Source organism: Neolamprologus multifasciatus, chromosome 15 (genome assembly GCF_963576455.1).
Source record: "Neolamprologus multifasciatus chromosome 15, fNeoMul1.2, whole genome shotgun sequence".
Taxonomy (NCBI): domain Eukaryota; kingdom Metazoa; phylum Chordata; class Actinopteri; order Cichliformes; family Cichlidae; genus Neolamprologus; species Neolamprologus multifasciatus.
The window spans coordinates 5,519,535-5,537,606 of NC_140453.1; the positions used below are offsets into that span (position 1 = coordinate 5,519,535).

The 18,072-nt window shown below is 39.3% G+C and overlaps 2 protein-coding genes across 10 annotated transcripts in view; one reads left to right on the forward strand and one right to left on the reverse strand.

Annotated features, from left to right (window-relative positions):
• The window catches only part of LOC146501387 (MAM domain-containing glycosylphosphatidylinositol anchor protein 2), a 221,727-nt gene that overhangs the window by 143,898 nt on the left and 59,757 nt on the right, over positions 1-18,072 (reverse strand). The window contains exon 1 of one of the 9 annotated variants that reach the window (XM_085133647.1): positions 1,945-17,207. The exons of the other annotated variants lie outside the window; for them this stretch is intronic. Within the exon in view, the coding sequence (XP_084989773.1) occupies positions 1,945-1,954 (10 nt within the window). The 5' untranslated portion in view covers positions 1,955-17,207. Of the gene's footprint in view, positions 1-1,944; positions 17,208-18,072 lie in introns of those variants that run through there. 9 annotated transcript variants of the gene reach the window in all.
• LOC146501388 (low choriolytic enzyme-like) lies at positions 8,575-17,372 on the forward strand. Its single transcript, XM_085133259.1, has 5 exons — positions 8,575-8,662; positions 16,052-16,099; positions 16,436-16,553; positions 16,827-16,960; positions 17,197-17,372. The coding sequence occupies exons 1-5, from the start codon at positions 8,575-8,577 to the stop codon at positions 17,370-17,372; spliced, it is 564 nt and encodes a 187-aa protein (XP_084989385.1).

The window sequence follows — 18,072 nt, forward strand, 5'->3', positions numbered from 1 at the left end:
CCTTCGCCATGCACTAACCACTCGTCCCTCCCTGATACTAGCCATGCTGTTTGTTTCATCCGGGTCGCTGGCTTAATGCTCCTTCTCACTTGTCCTGCCTGTCTAAATGCCACATGGTGATGTGCACTGATACAGGTGCTAAATGCGCACGCATGAAGCCTTCCTTCTTGTCCTTGCCCTTCATTGTCTTCCCTTCTCAATTTGGACACACTGGTGCTGAATTCCATGGGGGGGAATAAGGGTCTGAGAAATAGGCTCAGTGTAAGGGAGCTTCACGCAAGGCTGCCACTTGAAAGAAAAAAGGCTTAGAAACAAGACCCCAGGGTACTAGCTAAACAAAGTGCTAATGGCATTTACTCCATTGAACCAGTATCTCTCTAGCATAGGCTACTATCAGTCCTGGAGGAAAGTAGGGAAACACCCATAATTAATGATCTTCAGCTCCTATCACAGTTACTGCAACAGCTGCATACACAATCGCATAAACACACACTCGTTCTTTATGCAGACAACACCAGGCTTACAGCCACAAAAGCAAATAACCGTCTCTTGAGCTTACATAATGAGCATCCTAATGTTCTAACAGTGACACATATCCTTGTACAGCTAAGACCTGCTTTTTCAAATCGTTTTGGCCCAAAGCGTGAGCTAAAATCGCTGTCATTACAACGTAATTTTCAGTTTGCGTTCGTGAAAGCCACTTGATACTTTACAAACAGTAACTACTCATATACTTAGAAAAGATATTTAGGAATGGGCAATGTGACATTAATGCTGTGGGATTTAGGGCCGGGGCTTCACAAAGTGAGACATCGGCGGACTGACAGGTCTTAGATAAAAGATGTGCTGGTTGAAGGGAAACAGGAGACAGACAAAGCTTTGAACACACCACAGCGGGTCAGAAGTGTCAGGTTATATCCCTCTAATTCTTAATTACATCCCATACAAGTTCATTACATGGGAAAAGATGATGTCTTATATACTGCAAATGGTATGTTATAAAGGGCCTGTCTAATCGTTTCTATCTACCTCCTTGCATGCTTTGAATGGAGAATAAGAATTTTTGCCTTACAGGATTTTTGCCTTTACAAATTTTTTTTAAAATCTTGTTATTTAACCAAGACTGGTGTGCTGCTAAGGTTGAATTACAGATTGCATCTTATATGTGTAATTATTATGACTGCCTGACATGTTATGCACTAGGGCTGCCACAAACGATTATTTTGATAGTCGACTAGTCACTGATTATTTTTGGGATTAGTCGACTAATCAGATCATCATCCATTGGACATACAACGTACAGCTTATTGCACCAGCAGCATCTGCTCTTATATAACTATCATTAGCTTACAGCTTTAAGTGTTTAAGGTATGTGCTAACTAAAAATAAAGACAAGGTGATAGTTTATTAAATTTTAATGAAATTTGCAGATTGTTTCGGTGAAGTTTAATAAACTCCTTGCTATCTAAAATATAACAGGACACCGGAGTATATTCTCGAGCATCTCACACTTCTGATAATCAGCTGTCTGCTTGATGTTTATTCAGTTGTGTAAAACTATAACTTTAATCTCAGCCAAACCGATTTACTCAGGAACAAATAAAATACTAAAAAAAAAAGCCAAACAATAACATTTTAAGTTATCTAAGTGACTTATATATCATGTTTAACCTGAGTAGTGAAAGACGGCGGTGGGTTTGACAATGATGTGCCTGGAGTCGGGTGTTCTCACGGGCTTTAGTGAGCCTGTAACCCCAGCTAGCTAACGAGCTAGTGGGTAACAGAAGTCTCCGAAAACGTCGGAGCGCTTTTGAAAGTATGTGGTGTCTTGATAAACTGAGCAGATATTTGAGGTTTATACAATAACATTCTCGCCTGAAAATGTATTAAACGTTTATTTTGTGACCCAGAAAGAATAATAAGAGTAATATTAAAACTAAGTACCTGCTGCCATTGTTGGAAACTGAGCTGGGCTGAGCTATGAATTCTGGGACAGAGCTACTTCTTCTTCTTCGGGGTTTAACGGCAGCTGGCATCCTTGTACATGAAATGCTGCCATCTTCTGTTTCAGTCCGTTATTACACTCTTAAATCCTACTACTCATTCCTGTGTCTTTTGTGATCTTACAAAGCTTCAAACGACGTGTCGACTATTAAATCAGTCGTCAACGATTTTGACAGTCGACGTAATCGTGACTAGTCGACTAATCGTGGCAGCCCTAGTATGTACAGCTGTATAAAGTGTCATATGTGCAACAGTATATTTAATCTGTAAGTAAACATCTTAAATAAAGACGCCTAAGAAAGCAAAGTCAATTTCAGTAAAAGCTTCAAATTTAGATGCATCACATTATGTTGTATTCAGCAGTAAGTGCATGGAACATGCCAGCAGTAAGAAACTGCAGATCACACATTATTCAGACTAGCGAGGGTCCAATTTGCTAATGTTTGCTAAAGCTTAACAAAGATAACTTAATTTAAGCTTTCATTTTCAGCCAATTTAGTTTTGCTCAGTTAGTTTCCAAACCAACAAGGCCTAATTATCTTTAGTGGGAGAAGAAACACTAAGTTCATAATTCTAAGAAATGGAAAACACAAAATGCTCTGCTGCAACTTGAAGTCCTACAGATGTGATAATAATTAATGGTGCCCGCTGGAGTTTTGCAAACAACAAAAGTTATCATTAAGACGCATCTTGACACACAATACCATCTGGAAAGCGTCTAACTGGCAACGGCTTCATTTTTCGGCATGACAATGCTCAGACACACTGCCAGTGCAGTAAAAGCATACCTGGACAGAAAAACACATAATGGAAGACTATCAGTCATGGACTGGCTTCCCCAGAGCCCGGACCTCAGCATCATCTTGACAGAGAATGTAACAAAGAGTTTTGTATTTCCTTCCAAGAGAGTTCAGGCTGTGTAAAGTTAGAATTGTACAAAGCTCTTTTTCGCCTTTTATACTGTATTTCCATGTATGCTTGCACATTTATCGTGATCGTGGCTCAAGAGTTGGGAGTTCGCCTTGTAATCGGAAGGTTGCCGGTTCGAGCCCCGGCTTGGACAGTCTCGGTCGCTGTGTCCTTGGGCAAGACACTTCACCTGCTGCCTACTGGTGGTGGTCAGAGGGCCCAGTGTCCGGCAGCCTCGCCTCTGTCAGTGCGCCCCACCTGTTTCTCATTTTCTTAGAAAAATATAAAGCAATGAGGAATTTTTTAAAGAATTTTTCACCATATTCTACTCCGTTTGGTTGATGTGAGGATGCTTCTTGGGTCGAGCATGCAGGAAGCAGGACATTTGGCACCTGCTCGCTCACTGTGAATTTTCCAGACCGTTACACTTTTTACTAGCGAGCTGGCAGGTTAAAGACTGTTTAATCTCCAATCTGAATTGGACATTTACATTCCTGCTTGCAGCTCCACTATGTTGAGAAGAGTTCACAGCTAAAGGGCGTGTGTGAAAACAGCTTTAGTGATTAAGCTTATCAGACACAATTTAAAAACAACCAAAAAGATGCTACAGAGTATTTTTAAACCTGAAACTGGACACTTAATCTAAGCATATTAAAATCAGTCGTACAGACCTGCACAAATAAATAAATAAATAAATGTGAAGATGAAGCAGTGCTATGTTCCAGCTTTATTGTGTGATGTCATCAAACTGTTCATAATCTGGAGTGCTGCTGTTATTGGTTGGGAATTGCGGCCGTCTCTGAGAAATACCTTACAATTACTTGAGCTGAGCAGTGCTCAGAAGATCAGCAGCTGCCATCATCCATTTAGCCATCATCGTTATTTTGGACTTGTCATATTAAAGAATCATGGAAGTTCAGTGGTACTGACTACTAAACTTCTGATATTGTGACATCCTTTCATATACATTTTCAAATTCTTCTTCAAACATGTACATCATAGAAAAACAACAGGATCCACTTGTTGAAGCACTGTCACATAACCCCCACTAGGGGTGATAAAAACACTTCCTTCTACCATTTTCCAGAAGTATAGCTGTATGGTGCACTAAATGAACTATTTGAAATAGTAATTACACAAAATGATACCATTAAGAGTAAATAACATTTATTACTGTGTAATATTGGAATATTATTTCCTCACTGTGTTTGTTTTGTACGCTGCTCCACAGCAAAGCATGTGTGCACAAGAAATATCAGTATAATAAACACAAACGAAAAGTATAATATTAAGGTGGCTTGTTTATGTGCACCACATGCACTTGTGATTAAACAGCACTGATGCGCATGTTGAGCAAATGTTGTCTTGAACCTTTGTGTCACGATGGGAAATTTGCATAAATGTAAATCTCCGCCTCTATTATTACTCCCCCTCACTATCCCCATCCACCTAACCATCTGCAGGCACAAACATCCAAACTCTCTCCACACACACACACACACACACACACACACACACACACACACACACACACACACACACACACACACTAGCTTTCTGGTAATTATTAGTTTAAAGAAAAAAAAAAAGAAAAGCAGCGGACCTGCAGGGTAGAAGCAGGAGTCTCAGATGTGAATCTCGTTTTCATTTTGGTTTCTCATTTCCATAAAAGTGACATCATTTCCCCTGCTGCAGAAATACACAATACTGAGAGAAAATGCAGAAAAGTAGGAGGAGAGAACGAGACTAAGCCTCGCCACATATAACTGTGTGTGTTAAACTGTTAGTTTAGTACTCGCACTTCACATTCGCCTGTACCTGAGAGTGTTTGCGTGTGCGTTCAAGTTTGTGTTGCGTCTTTACGTGGTTAATGAGCATCATACAGTAGAATAACTAGCCTGCCTTGGCCTCAGTTAGGGGAGATGGAGACGGCTTTATCCAGTACCGCCAGTGGAGATTAAATTGGATTTGGCTAAAAGCAGCCTTGTCACCACAGTTCTGGAGTGCTTGTGTGGCAGAGGGAGTTCTTGGCAATAGACGAGACTCTAAATTTGACAAACAAATGAATGTGAAAAAAAACGCCCAACAGCTGGGGCTCGTTGTCACTGTGGGCTTAATGTCCTCAGACCAACCCCTGAGGAACACTAACCATATCCTGCTAGTTTTCTGGCTCCGTAATCACCTTCTCAGAATGAGAGATCCAAAAAGAGAAAAACAGCACAGAGTGCGAAACAGGAGGAGAGAAACATATGCAATATGCATGGAGTAACAATTTCATGAAATAACTGTTTTGTTATCACAAAACACTCATTATATATTCTGTGCTAGCACCACCGGAAATACACTTTCTGTTGCTTTTAAAAGGACTGTTGGGGAAGAAAAGGCAATTTCAGCTGTGTGATAACACTGCACAATGCCAACATCAAAAGCTTAGCGATAACGCACAAATAAGTTCACATTTGCCATATCTGCCAAAAACAATGGCTTTTCAAAAGACGATTTGTAAAACTGCTTAAATACTCTACAGCCAACACTTACCGTTAAATAATACAGTCTAACATGCTTTCAGCAGACTCCATTAAAACCGCATGTTAATGGAATCAGTTTGACCGGAGCCTTTTCACACGAGATGCAAGACCTCTATACACGTGCTAAACCGAAGAACAGTACAACATCGGGTATAGATGTCTGCTGAAAACAACTACAGTATCAAGTTCAACATTTGTACTGCTCAAGAGTCACCATGGTGAACAGTGTATATTGTGTACCGGGGTGTAAATCGATAAAATGTATTTTCTGTCTAAGACAGTGAATATACAAGTGTATAAAGGTCACACAGTTAGCAAACTGACTCAGTTACATAACATACACAGCATGAAAAAAGGTTACTAGCAGTATATTTAGTAGAAAACCCCTCATGTGGATTCAACCAAATATATTTGTATTTGAATATATATGAATTTAACTCTAAAACTATAAGAGGAATGCTTGTGTTTTCCACTTCAAAATGTGCACTGCCTCACCAAACATTTTTGCTTTAGCTCCAAAAGACTATAAAGCAACACTTTCTGGCTATTTGCAGTCTACAGACAGTGGGATACTGACACGTGGAAATGCAGTATTAGCATTCGTTGGGTTCTGTGCTTCAAGCCACCTGGCAAATGTTTAGTGAAATATTCACTCTAACATCTTTTAGCAGCCAAATGTTCCACTTTGTACCCCAACTAGTTGCTTAATTCAGCTTTTTGATGTTTTATGTGAATAAGCAGTGTACAATGAGCTTTATCAGTGTTTTTCTTCTTCTTTTGTTTTGTGAACAGCTGTGCGCTGCCTTTGGAAACCAGCAGGCTAATAAGAACGGTGAAGCTGTGGGTTAAAAGTATCCGACAGTGTCAAATGCAGAGTGGTTTCTGACTGGAAGGGACTACTCTTACTTTACATACAAAAATGTGAATTATTGGTTTTAAATATTGATTAGTGCAGTTTTAAGATTGCCGTGTTAATAATTTATAACTAAGAAAGTATTCGAATAAGAATTCTACATTGAATAGTTATGCAAATAGAGCTTTCCAAATACAAGAAGGTGATACTGAATTATACAGCACATCCATTATTAAAGTTGGACTTGGTTCAAATTCTCTCAGGTGATGCACAACAGTGCCACTGGTTATATCTGAATAAATTCTGTGGGTTTTGCTTTTGAGAGTAAGTAAACATGGGCCATTGCCAAAGGCAACACATAATAATTCTATTATTTTCTGTGCATCTCCCGTGCCTTTTGAAACTGCAAGTTTACATTGCACCCAGGCCTGGCTGCTGGATAATTGAGAAGCAACTCATCCATGGGGTCATCCATGTGTATAAGGTCTTGAAATGGTTTGCCAGCAGCACATGCATACTATTACATCAGAGGTTGTCAGAGCGTATTGATTACACACTGTAATGCACTCGCATGGAGTCTTCATCCTCCACTCTTATTGTAAATGAGACTCTGTATAGATCTGGCTTCACACTATTGGCGCAGATCATCTATCCCAGTGTGTACTGCGGCGGCAAAAAACAAACACAATCTTTCGGTGCAAAGTTCGCAGCGCCACGGAAAACACGTTTGTCCGGTTCAGCGGAAAAAGAAGACAGTCGTTATTAAACTGAATAGAGATGTCGAGTGGTCTTTTTTTGGCACAAGAGAACAAACCGAGCTAGATACGCGAGTTGAGACATCTCATTAAAACGGCTGAGAGGTCCGTTTGTTCGTGGACGTGGATCATTACAGGAACACAGAACACACAGCTTTAGCCCTCGGAGATTTCGTTTGGAGTTAGGCAACACATACATGAAAAACACACACACTAAAACACATATGCAACCACACACTGAGTCACGTATACACACATCTTGTTACTCTAAAATTAGGCCAGTGTGAAGCTGCCAAAGCCCTGCTGAGATGGGAAGAGAGAGATGACGATGAAGGGTGAAGGTAGGGAGATTTAGAGGACAGATTCGTCTTTGCTCCCATATTACAGCACTTCACAGCAGGAGTTATGGAGCTTGACTGCATACAGCTGCAGCCATTATGTTTGTGCAAGCTTTATGCCATGCGAGCCATCTTCAGGAAGTGACATAAATGAGGCTGGTAACATCTGATGTTTGACTTTGAAGGGATTAGTATTCGAATTTTGGTTTTTACTCTAAGCCAAACATTTGAGGCTAACGCTGTTAGACGTTGCGTGGTGTCTGGCTGGAAGCAGTGCTGCGATGGTACTTTCTTGGTCTGTGGTGCTGAAACTTATCGGTTAGTGCAGGGAGGAAAAAAAGACAGCTATGCCTGTTCTCTGTATACAGTGATGAGAAGTTACCATGTGTTGTCATTTTTAATTTAACTTGTTTAGCACAGGCATACATCCAGCAGAAACCCAGTATCTTAAATTTACAGCCCTTAAATTTGATTAAAAACTCTGAGCATGAAAGACTTAGACGCCAAGATTTGCTACATGAGTTCTTCAATGAGAAACTGTTCTGCAATTTGAGCTTCTGAGTGATACTGAAATCATTAAGCAACAGAAAATGAATCTGCAAATATTGTAATTAGTAAATTGGTAATTGTTTTTAATGATAAATGTCTCGCACAAACTGGGCTATCTATGACAGGAAATTGAACTGCTAAATAGTCAATCCAGCAATTAGGAGCCATCAGCTTGGAATCAGTTAAAGTGCAGTGGTTCTTTTTTTTGTACTAATTTACAGACGGATACATTAAATTAATTATAAAGGACATTTTTAACAGATTATCTGAAAATTCAAAAGAAGAGTGTTTGGCTCAACCACACCAACTGTGAACAGAGAAAGGACAGAGGAGATAACGGATGCATATAAGTCTTACTTGAGGATGATGGCGTGTGCATGTGTATCTGAATGAAACAAATAGCAACACATAAAGCAATTACTGACACCTATATTAAAGAAAATGTTTTTTTTAAATAATTCCCAATCCTTTTGATTGTTATAAATAAATTTATTTCAGTTCCTCATCCCTCTGCAAATATGATGTTACAATACCCGTTTCCGTTTGTTTTACGTGTCATGTTCAATGTACATCACCAAAATTTGTATCCAGGCAGAATTTTTGCTCAACTCTGAATTAAAGCTAACGTTGGGGCGACCATGGCTCAGGGGGTTGGGAAGCGTATCTGTAACCGGAAGGTCGCCGATTCGATTCCCGGGCTCTCTGTCCTGGTCGTTGTGTCCTTGGGCAAGACACTTGCCCAAGACACGACCCTACCGCCTACTGGTGTTGGCCAGAGGGGCCGATGGCGCGATATGGCAGCCTCGCTTCTGTCAGTCTGCCCCAGGGCAGCTGTGGCTACAACCGTAGCTTGCCTCCACCAGTGTGTGAATGCGAGAGTGAATGAATAATGGCATTGTAAAGCGCTTTGGGTGCCTTGAAAAGCGCTATATAAATCCAATCCATTATTATTATTGTTTTTGATGCCGGAGTGTGTGAACCCTAAGCCAAGTACAGAAAAATTTAAGGTAATACTTACTAAACAAGCATCTGATGAATTTTCTTAGAATGTTCTTGAAAAGCGGAGGAAATCTTATGTCTTCCTAAGTGAAAAAAATGCTTGTTTTCCTGCATGAGCAGTGATTAAAGGTGCTGTTAGCACTGTTTTGCCACTGTGCTGAAGAAAGAGTTGAATGGTCTGAAACAAACTTGGAATGGATTAGCATGAATGTGCATAACCACGTAGGGCCAAATTCAAACGAGACAGACTCATACATTACCTGCAACATTTTGCAGTGAAAGCAGAAAAGATAGGGCAAGTCTAAAAACCCCTGTTCTATCATCTGATCTAATGGCTCTGTCACCAAGATGCTGCCATGTGTTATAGGGCCATTAAAATGGACACGACTTGAGTTCAGCGAACACGTCCTTGCCTCGTGAATGCCGGAACAGGTTTACGAGGAATAAACTTATAGGCCTTGACAAGTACATGCTGGTAAATTTAAAATCTCATTAATGAAAGACGTCCGCAGTTAAGCAGCACCTGCTAGCTCACATTATTATTAGAGAAAGTGAGATATGAAACTATATTTTGTGACCAACAGTGCTGCGAATACAAATAAAAAAACTCACCCGCACAGCATTAAAACGTAACAGCCAGAGTATTGCGGTTAAGTAAGCCTTTGTGGGCTTTTCCTATCCCATTTTACTATTCTCTCCATTCACGCTGCCACATTGGCAAAGTGGGCCTGTTGTGGCAGTTTGATTTCCCTAAACTACACTAATCGGACATCTGTAGGGAAGGATAAAGCCCAGATTGGCTGTAACAGTGCAGCAGTTATCTGTTGATAGGACTAACTCTGGCCAACACTCACACGATTGGCTGACACGAGGCGGCAGCTCTTTTTTATGGTTGGCTAGTAGTAAGCCAGCAACAGCTCACTGAGAAAAGGAGATCTGGCAACCCTCTGAAGATTGGGTGCAGCCCGCCAAGAAACTGTCTGATGATTGGCTGTGATGGCTCCAGAGCGAACTGATTGTCCTATCAATGCCCACAGTGCAGACTGGCTGACAGTGCTTCCTGCTAGCTGGCATTGCAATATGCAGCTATCCATAACACCTCCAGGGGGCATATGTCCATGTCTTTGAGTGTGAAGTGGGTTTGTGCGTGTGTGTGTGCGTGTGTGTGTGTGTTTCCAATTGCATATCATCTATAACTTTTTCATTGGGGAGGTGTGCAGCTAAGCTCTGCCAGCAGGCTCTAACACCTCATTATTCTAAGCCAGGCAGGAAATGGGTTTTAGAGATCTCTCACTGAGCAATGCTCTTGGAAATATGGGCTACACGTCTTCCAATATCAGCGACATAGACTGGGGAAATGCCTCTTTAGTTCAAGTTAGCTATACTACAGAAATCCACCAACTGACTAGGCACGCAGTACGATATCACAAAACACAAACTGTTACGGTCTTGTGCTAATTAATTTGGTTCTGAGAGTTTTCGAGTTTTAATGAATATGAATTTTTCCACTGAGTCTTGTTAACTGAAGGGTGCTTATTTCATGTGATGTTAAATACAGCTTGGTGAAATGATAGAGATGAAAAATAGCAGTGCCTAAAGCCTCATTAGGGGATTTTCTACATTTGGTGGAAAAACTTAAGCTAGCGTGCATGCACCGACTGGGGCATTTACGGAGTTGAAGGAGGAGAGAGAAGAACTGGATGTTAACCAAAAACAAAAACTAGTACTCCTATTTCAGTGTACATTAGCATGTATACTGAACTGAAAAAAGTCAGCCTAATTTCACACTATATGCAGGTGTAATACTAGAATAATTTAGTTTGAAGCAGTAAAAACTCACGACTGGCCAACCCACTTCATTCAGTCCCACATGTGTACTGTAGCAGAAGATCTTTCAAATGCAGCTTTTCATCTTGTACCTCATTCATACCTATAATACCTTGCCTACCATCACAACCTCATGAGCTTACATGGCGAGTTTTACCAAAGCAACTCACCAAGAAGTTTAACAAATCTCCTAATATCTTGACTTGAGATGTAATACACCTGCACTGTGTAATTTGATGCAATAGGGTGTTCACTAACAGTCCATGGGTTGAACTGGGTGTAAAATGCAAATAGTAAAACAAGATCTCTTTACAAAGTTAAACATATACATATATACAGCATCTTGCAAAAGTCTAGAGCCACTCTCATTTCTTTACAGTGTGCTTCCAAAGACCAAGAATGTGTTGTAATTTTTTAGAGCAATAGTTCTCCAAGATTTCAAAGTTCTGCTTTTTCACTCATTTTCACTCCAGTTCTTGTACCTGTCCATTTTCAGAAAAGGTTTTTTGTTTATTGAGCCACTTAACACTAAACGATCTCAAGAGTTGGGAGTTCGCCTTGTAATCGGAAGGTTGCCGGTTCGAGCCCCGGCTTGGACAAACTCGGTTGTTGTGTCCTTGGGCAAGACACTTCACCCGTTGCCTACTGGTGGTGATCAGAGGGCCCGGTGGCGCCAGTGTCCGGCAGCCTCGCCTCTGTCAGTGCGCCCCAGGGTGGCTGTGGCTACATGTAGCTTGCCATCACCAGTTTATGAATGGGTGGATGACTGGATATGTAAAGCGTCCTTAGGGACTAGTAAAAGTGCTATACAAATACAGGCCATTTACCATTTATAAACAATGCCACTTAACACTAAACGAGCACAAAAAAGGTACCTAGCTCAAGGGATGAATCTGCATTGTGTCTGCACAAAACAATGTTGCAAATAACCAATTTCAGATTGTATCTTGCATTTTGTTACTGGCAGCCTGGTGGAGAAACATATATTTCCTTTAGCTGAATCTATGAAAAATGCAAATAATAACACAATTCAAAAGCTCTAAAAAACTATTTTTACACCAATGAAGTGATTCCTAAAGAGTCATTAGCTGGAACCTTGGCATATCTTGGCATGCTGGGCAGTGTGTCGGTCTTTCACAAATGTGAGGGAACTCGGCCCACGGAGGACAAAAAAAAGTTGCAAAACTATCAACATCAAATGAACAGTATCTGAAAGTCATGTTCTTAAGAATTAGGGGAAAAAAACCCAATAAAAGAACTGACACTGGACCTGAGAGATTCAACTGGACAACTTTACAGCAGGACAAAAATTCTAAGTCAATTCAATAAAACCATAATTGGATAGAAAAACTCACATTGGATTGGACTGGTGAGATAGACTGGCCTCAACAGAACCTGCACATCAACATTGTTGAAGCAGTGTGGAATCATCTTGATGGAGAACAGAACAACTTGCAGCCAACATTCCTAGAACGACTTTGAACTTCCTTCGAGAAACATTCCTGAAGACTACTTAAAGAAATGACATGAAAGCTTGGCCATAAGATTTCAGGCGATGCTCAGGCTGGTCATGCTCCACAGTGTTAGAATTGTTTGTTAAAATTGTACTTCAAACTGTGTTTGCCCCATGGACTGTGATTTCAATAAATCCCTATTTCCCATTTGCTTTTTCAAAATAGAAAGAAATGCTGGATGGCTGAAGATATTTATAAGGTATTTACAGCTTTAAATCATTTACTTTAGAAAGTTTACCAAAGCATGATTCTTCAAAAACAACAGAGCAGATTGGAGCACTAGTTTTATGTTTACTCAGCTCTGTAATACTCATGCAAAACAGTGTACAATTACGTATATGACAGTGAAAGCCAAATCACACTAGCATTCATCTCAAAGCGTTGTATATTGTAAGATTAGAAACCCAAAACATTATAGGAAAAAACAAAACAAACTACAGGGTAACATCATCACTGCACTGCAAAAACCTACACAACATTGTGAAGAGCTAAATCTCAACTGTTAAATCTATGAAGCATGTGTTTCTCCACGCTGGGGTTGAGATGTTTTAAATTATTTCATTAATGTTCTAAAAGTTCAAAATGATTGCATTACAGTATCTACACAGAAGTGCTAACAGAAAGGGTTTATCTCAGCAACTTTTGCCCGAAGGAGGGGAAATGGGATCGCAACTACTTCTCTAACATCATCAGTTCTAGGCGTGCTGGGAAAACGTGGGTGGGCAGACTGAATGAGTCACACTTTTCTCTCGCTCATAATCAGTTTCGATGTGCCCCTGAGCAAGGCACGTACCACACTATAACTGGTACCAATAAAGACAGTGATGTGTTTGTTTTCCTCCAAAAAAGTCCACAATCCCATTAAGTTTCGCCAGCTGAACACATCTTGTGAATTTCATTTTAAGTTTGCTACAGTATTGGCTCTTTCCATTAGACACGCACCAGACACGGTTATGTTAAAATCGCCGGACCAAAAACAAAAAAATTATTTCTTTTTATTTTGCTGCTACTTCTCCTAGACTTTAAAGATGATCAGTTTCAAATGTGCCTCATAAAGCACTTGACATGTCATCCATCAGACGCAGTTATTCTCTGAATGGACTGTGCAACTAGATTGTGGCTTAATCAATCTACAATGACATCTGATTTAATTTACTTTTCACATGACTCTTACAGGACTGGAAATGCACACCAATTAAGACAGTGTTCATATTCGATGTAATTGTTCCTGTTTGTCTGAATGTCAATTATTATGAACACGATGTTTACCATCACAGATTGACTCTAGTATTAGGAACAAGGAGAGGGCAAGAAAGGAGACAGAGGAAAGCGAGCGGAGAGCTACTTCTATAAAGTCTTTGGGTTGTAACCCCCCCCAAAAAAAACAAAAAAACAAAACAAAACAAAACATCAGCTGCATGTCAGACATAAAACTAACCAGCCAGTGAGAAAACAACTGAAGAAATGAATTAGATATTTCAACACTTGCATGCAACAATACATGCTGAGAGGGTTCACAGGTGATGCTCGACATGAATGCAGTATGAAAAACAGTTAATTGTTATTTGACATCCAGTGGTATTCAGAGCAAAAGGTGAAAGGAAGAAGAGTAAGCAGGGGGTCAGGGAACCGACTGTAGGAGGAGAAGCAAGAGTGAGTAAGAGCCAGCAGAGCGGGCTAACATGTTTCATTTCAGAGGGCTATTATCATGGCAGAGGACTTCCTGGCACACACTCCCACTGAACACCAGTGTAGCAAGTCTAAATGTTAAGCGCACTGTTTAATAGTCTATTACATAAATTGATATTGCTCATTGACTGTTGTCCTTGGCTGCCCACATAGTGTCAGAGGAAGAGACTCCGATGTACTATAGAGCAGAGAAGGGCTAGGCTATGTCATCACTGCTGTGTGGTGTTCAGGAACAAGGTGCCAGAAGTTCTCTTACAAATACGTTGAATTTGAAGTACACATAAAACAGATGCCAGAGTTTGCAGCACCATTTCTCTCTAACACACACACAGTGTAATTTTTCCCCACTGATAATAAATGTCGCATTATTGTGATGTACAGCACAGGACCACATCAGTGTTGGACTTGGATATGTCATCACTGCTGTGTGGTGTTCAGGAACAAGGTGCCAGAAGTTCTCTTTTTCTCCACTTCTTCCATTTACTACTACACCTCCCAGAAATGATGAAGTCAAAGTGAAATTTAAAAAAATTGACTTCTTATTTAGAGCTGGACTTTTGCCTTTGTCAATAAACTGGAAGGAAAACATGTTTAATTTCCTCCGGTCTAAACTGGAGTTCAGAATCTGTTTTGGAATAATATAAAATATAAATCAAGAGAACGCTTTTCTTACACTGGAGAAGCGAAATCAAGAGAATTGATTCATTTTTTTCTTGACTGGCAATTGATTGCTCAGTCAAATGAGAGTTTCACTTCTATTCTGATGCTGTATATTGTACCAAAACCCATATAAAGTTTATACAACTGCAACCCTCTCCAGGTATTGTCTTCTTTATTTGCATCAGACATTTGTTTTCTGTACAGCTGTATTTCATTCATTCTCCCAATTTTAGAAAACACTGACTTGTCTCTAGTTAAGATGAAGGCTGTCTTGTGCTGTATATAAATCAGATTTATCCAATAATATTTTTATTATTAAAAATATGCTGATTCTAAAAAATGTACGGTGAGAACCATTGTTTTGGTTTATGATCTAAAGTTTTCAGTTTCAGTTTGAACATTTTGCACACGAGTTTGTTATTTTACATTTTTTAATCACATACAAAAACAAAAAAATTAGCGGCAAGTAACATAAAAAAATAAAATGTTAGAATTTTAATAAATCCTGCTGCCTGCAACACACTACTTGGATGGGCTGTACAATGAATCACACTCCAATATGTACCTTACCTTTTGATACAAAAATTCTGAAAACACAAAGGTACTTATTAGCAGTAATAGAACAGTACATATAACAGAGGAGCATAAACCTACAAGTGGTTTTCTCTATCCGCACCAACTGAAGAAGCAGAAAATCAACTGATTCACAACAACACTACAATTTTAAACACACATACATCAGCCTTTAGTTCTCAGGTGTGTAAATGGTTTAAAAACTACGACTTGAAAGCAGTGCCAGAAAACTCTTTACACTGAATGTTTATAGCATAAGTTTAGAATGAGATTATCAGTGTGGAAACAGTGGGCAAAGCTACACAGGGCACACTAATCAGTTGTGTGTCTAAGGCAAAGCCCTTTGAACCCCTACCACTAATCTCTGTACACAGACACACCTGGACACCTTGCATATAAGCTCACCCCTGGCTGGGTTTTAGCATCACTTCGTTGGAAGACAAGTGAAGTCTCTCAATTGACACCTTCACCAATGGCACATCAAGACCAACATGGACCTTACAACAAGAGTTTCTCTTCTGCTGCTGCTTCTGGGCCTCATCATGACCATGTAAGGAAATACTAACTAAAAACTAAACCTGCTTGTAAATGCTGTTTTTAATGGATGTCGCATCACCCATAACATTGGCGCCTATCGTTATCTGTAACACAACATTATAAACAACTATATAAAATATATAATACAATATATTTTTTTTCTGTATTATTTTCACAGGCTCATGCTGGTCACAGTGGTAAGTGACCAAATCTGGTTTTGTCTCGTTGTAGCTCCGTATAACTAACTGCGTCACATTCTCACTTTTCTCATTGTAAAAACAAGGCTGTATGACTTCTTCTTTTCTTGCATTCATAGAGATCTCTAGGGAGGACATTACCACAACCATCCTCAGGATGAACAATGGTGAGTATCCAATCATTATATTGGAGAAAAACAGCGCTTTCTTAGTTTGTCAATTGCCTAAAAAGTCATTCTTTCATGTATTTTTATAGAATCGAGAGAGTTTCTGGTGGAAGGAGATATACTCCTCCTGAAAAACAGAAATACCATGAAATGCCCAAATAAAAACTACTCCTGTTGATGGAATAGCCTGTTGATTCCCACATCTGGGAATGTTGACATCCCTTACGTTCTAAGTGATAAATATGGTGGGTTTAACTGTGATGCATGTTACAGCACATTAACATCATTTATCCAGTGAAACACTTACGTCACTGATTAAGTTGTTCACAACTGTAGATGATGGTGAGAAGAAGACCATTTTAGAGGCCATGAAGGGCTTTGAAACAGCAACCTGTGTTTGTTTCATTCCACGCACAGCGGAGGGGGCATACCTAACTGTTGAACCAAGATATGGGTAAGTTATTTACTGCACTACTATTTGATTGAAGGTCAAAGTTATCTGGTTGAAGATAGGAATATTGTGGTTTCAGTCACATGTAAATAAATATATTTTGTCTAAAAGTACTGCAAATTATTTTGCAAGTACTACAGCAACCATGTTGTCTGTTAGAATGTTCCTTATCATTAGCTAACAGTAAAGAAGCATTCACAGACTGGATGATAAGACAAATTTCACTGCCTTCTATGCATTATTTTCTCTGCTTTCGTTTACTGTTTACATCTTTAGCTGTTTCTCTTTGCTGGGTCGTATCGGAGACATGCAGGTGGTGTCACTGCTGCATGCACTTGGTTTCTACCATGAACACACTCGAAGCGACCGCGACCAGTACATCAGAGTCAACTGGCAAAACATCATAAAAGGTAAAAATCTCAAATGATGATTAATTGAAATCGGATTCATTGCTTAATCTTTTCAACTTATTGGCGTTTCTTCTACAGATTATTACATTGACTTATATAAGAAGGACTCTTACAATCTCAACACTAAATATGATTACTCCTCTGTCATGCACTAAGGAAGGTAAGCCTGAACAAAAACACAATCTTAAGTCAAATGTACTAAGTGTAATTGTGTTGCACAGAAACAAATTCTGTTTAATCGCCTCTTGCAATTCTTCCTAATTATAGGACTGCCTTCGGAATTACTCCACAGTCAGAAACATTAACTCCCATCCCCGATCCCAATGTTCCCATCGGCCAGATTGTTGGCGTGTCTGACATCGACATTCTCAGGGTCAACATACTTTACAAGTGCAAGAAGTACACAGGATGAAAATATTATATCATAATAAGCATTATAATAAAGCAATGTGACATCTAGAGTAATTTCTGAGTTGTGTGTTGTAATTAACATTCACATAATAAGAAAGGTTATTACATATCACTTCAACCATATTTTCAAACATTATCCATATCCATTTATTTTATTTTGGTATTTTTACTTTTAATGGAACGTGAAACAATATTCCATATCAATTCAAAATTACAATCATTGAATATTAGGAAGCTGGTTCGGGGAGTTGAAACGGCTACTTTTGTCTGAAATCACATGGTCAGTTTGGCAAAATTCTAAATTTTATTTCCACACAAGATTGACAGTGTTTTCTGTACACATCAATTGCTAAATGAAACTTCATATTTCAGCAATAATTCAACAATAGTTATCTTCTAAAAATGTGTAATGGCATATTTGTACACATCTTGCCAAATGTGAAAGAGAATATGAGCGGAATTTTTACAGTCATATAAAAATTTTATTCATACATGAATGGAGATAAAAAAAAATAATTGTGATGATTTGTGAAATAACATTTTGAAGTTTCAGTTTTACCATGATGGTCACCAGTTGGGGTGGGGGGATGCGCACTCAAAATTTCTCTTATAAAACCTTGTTTAAAAAATGCTAATGCTAATTAGTGTAAAGTAACATAAAAATAACATGTAACAATTTAACAAAAACTATGCCACCGAGA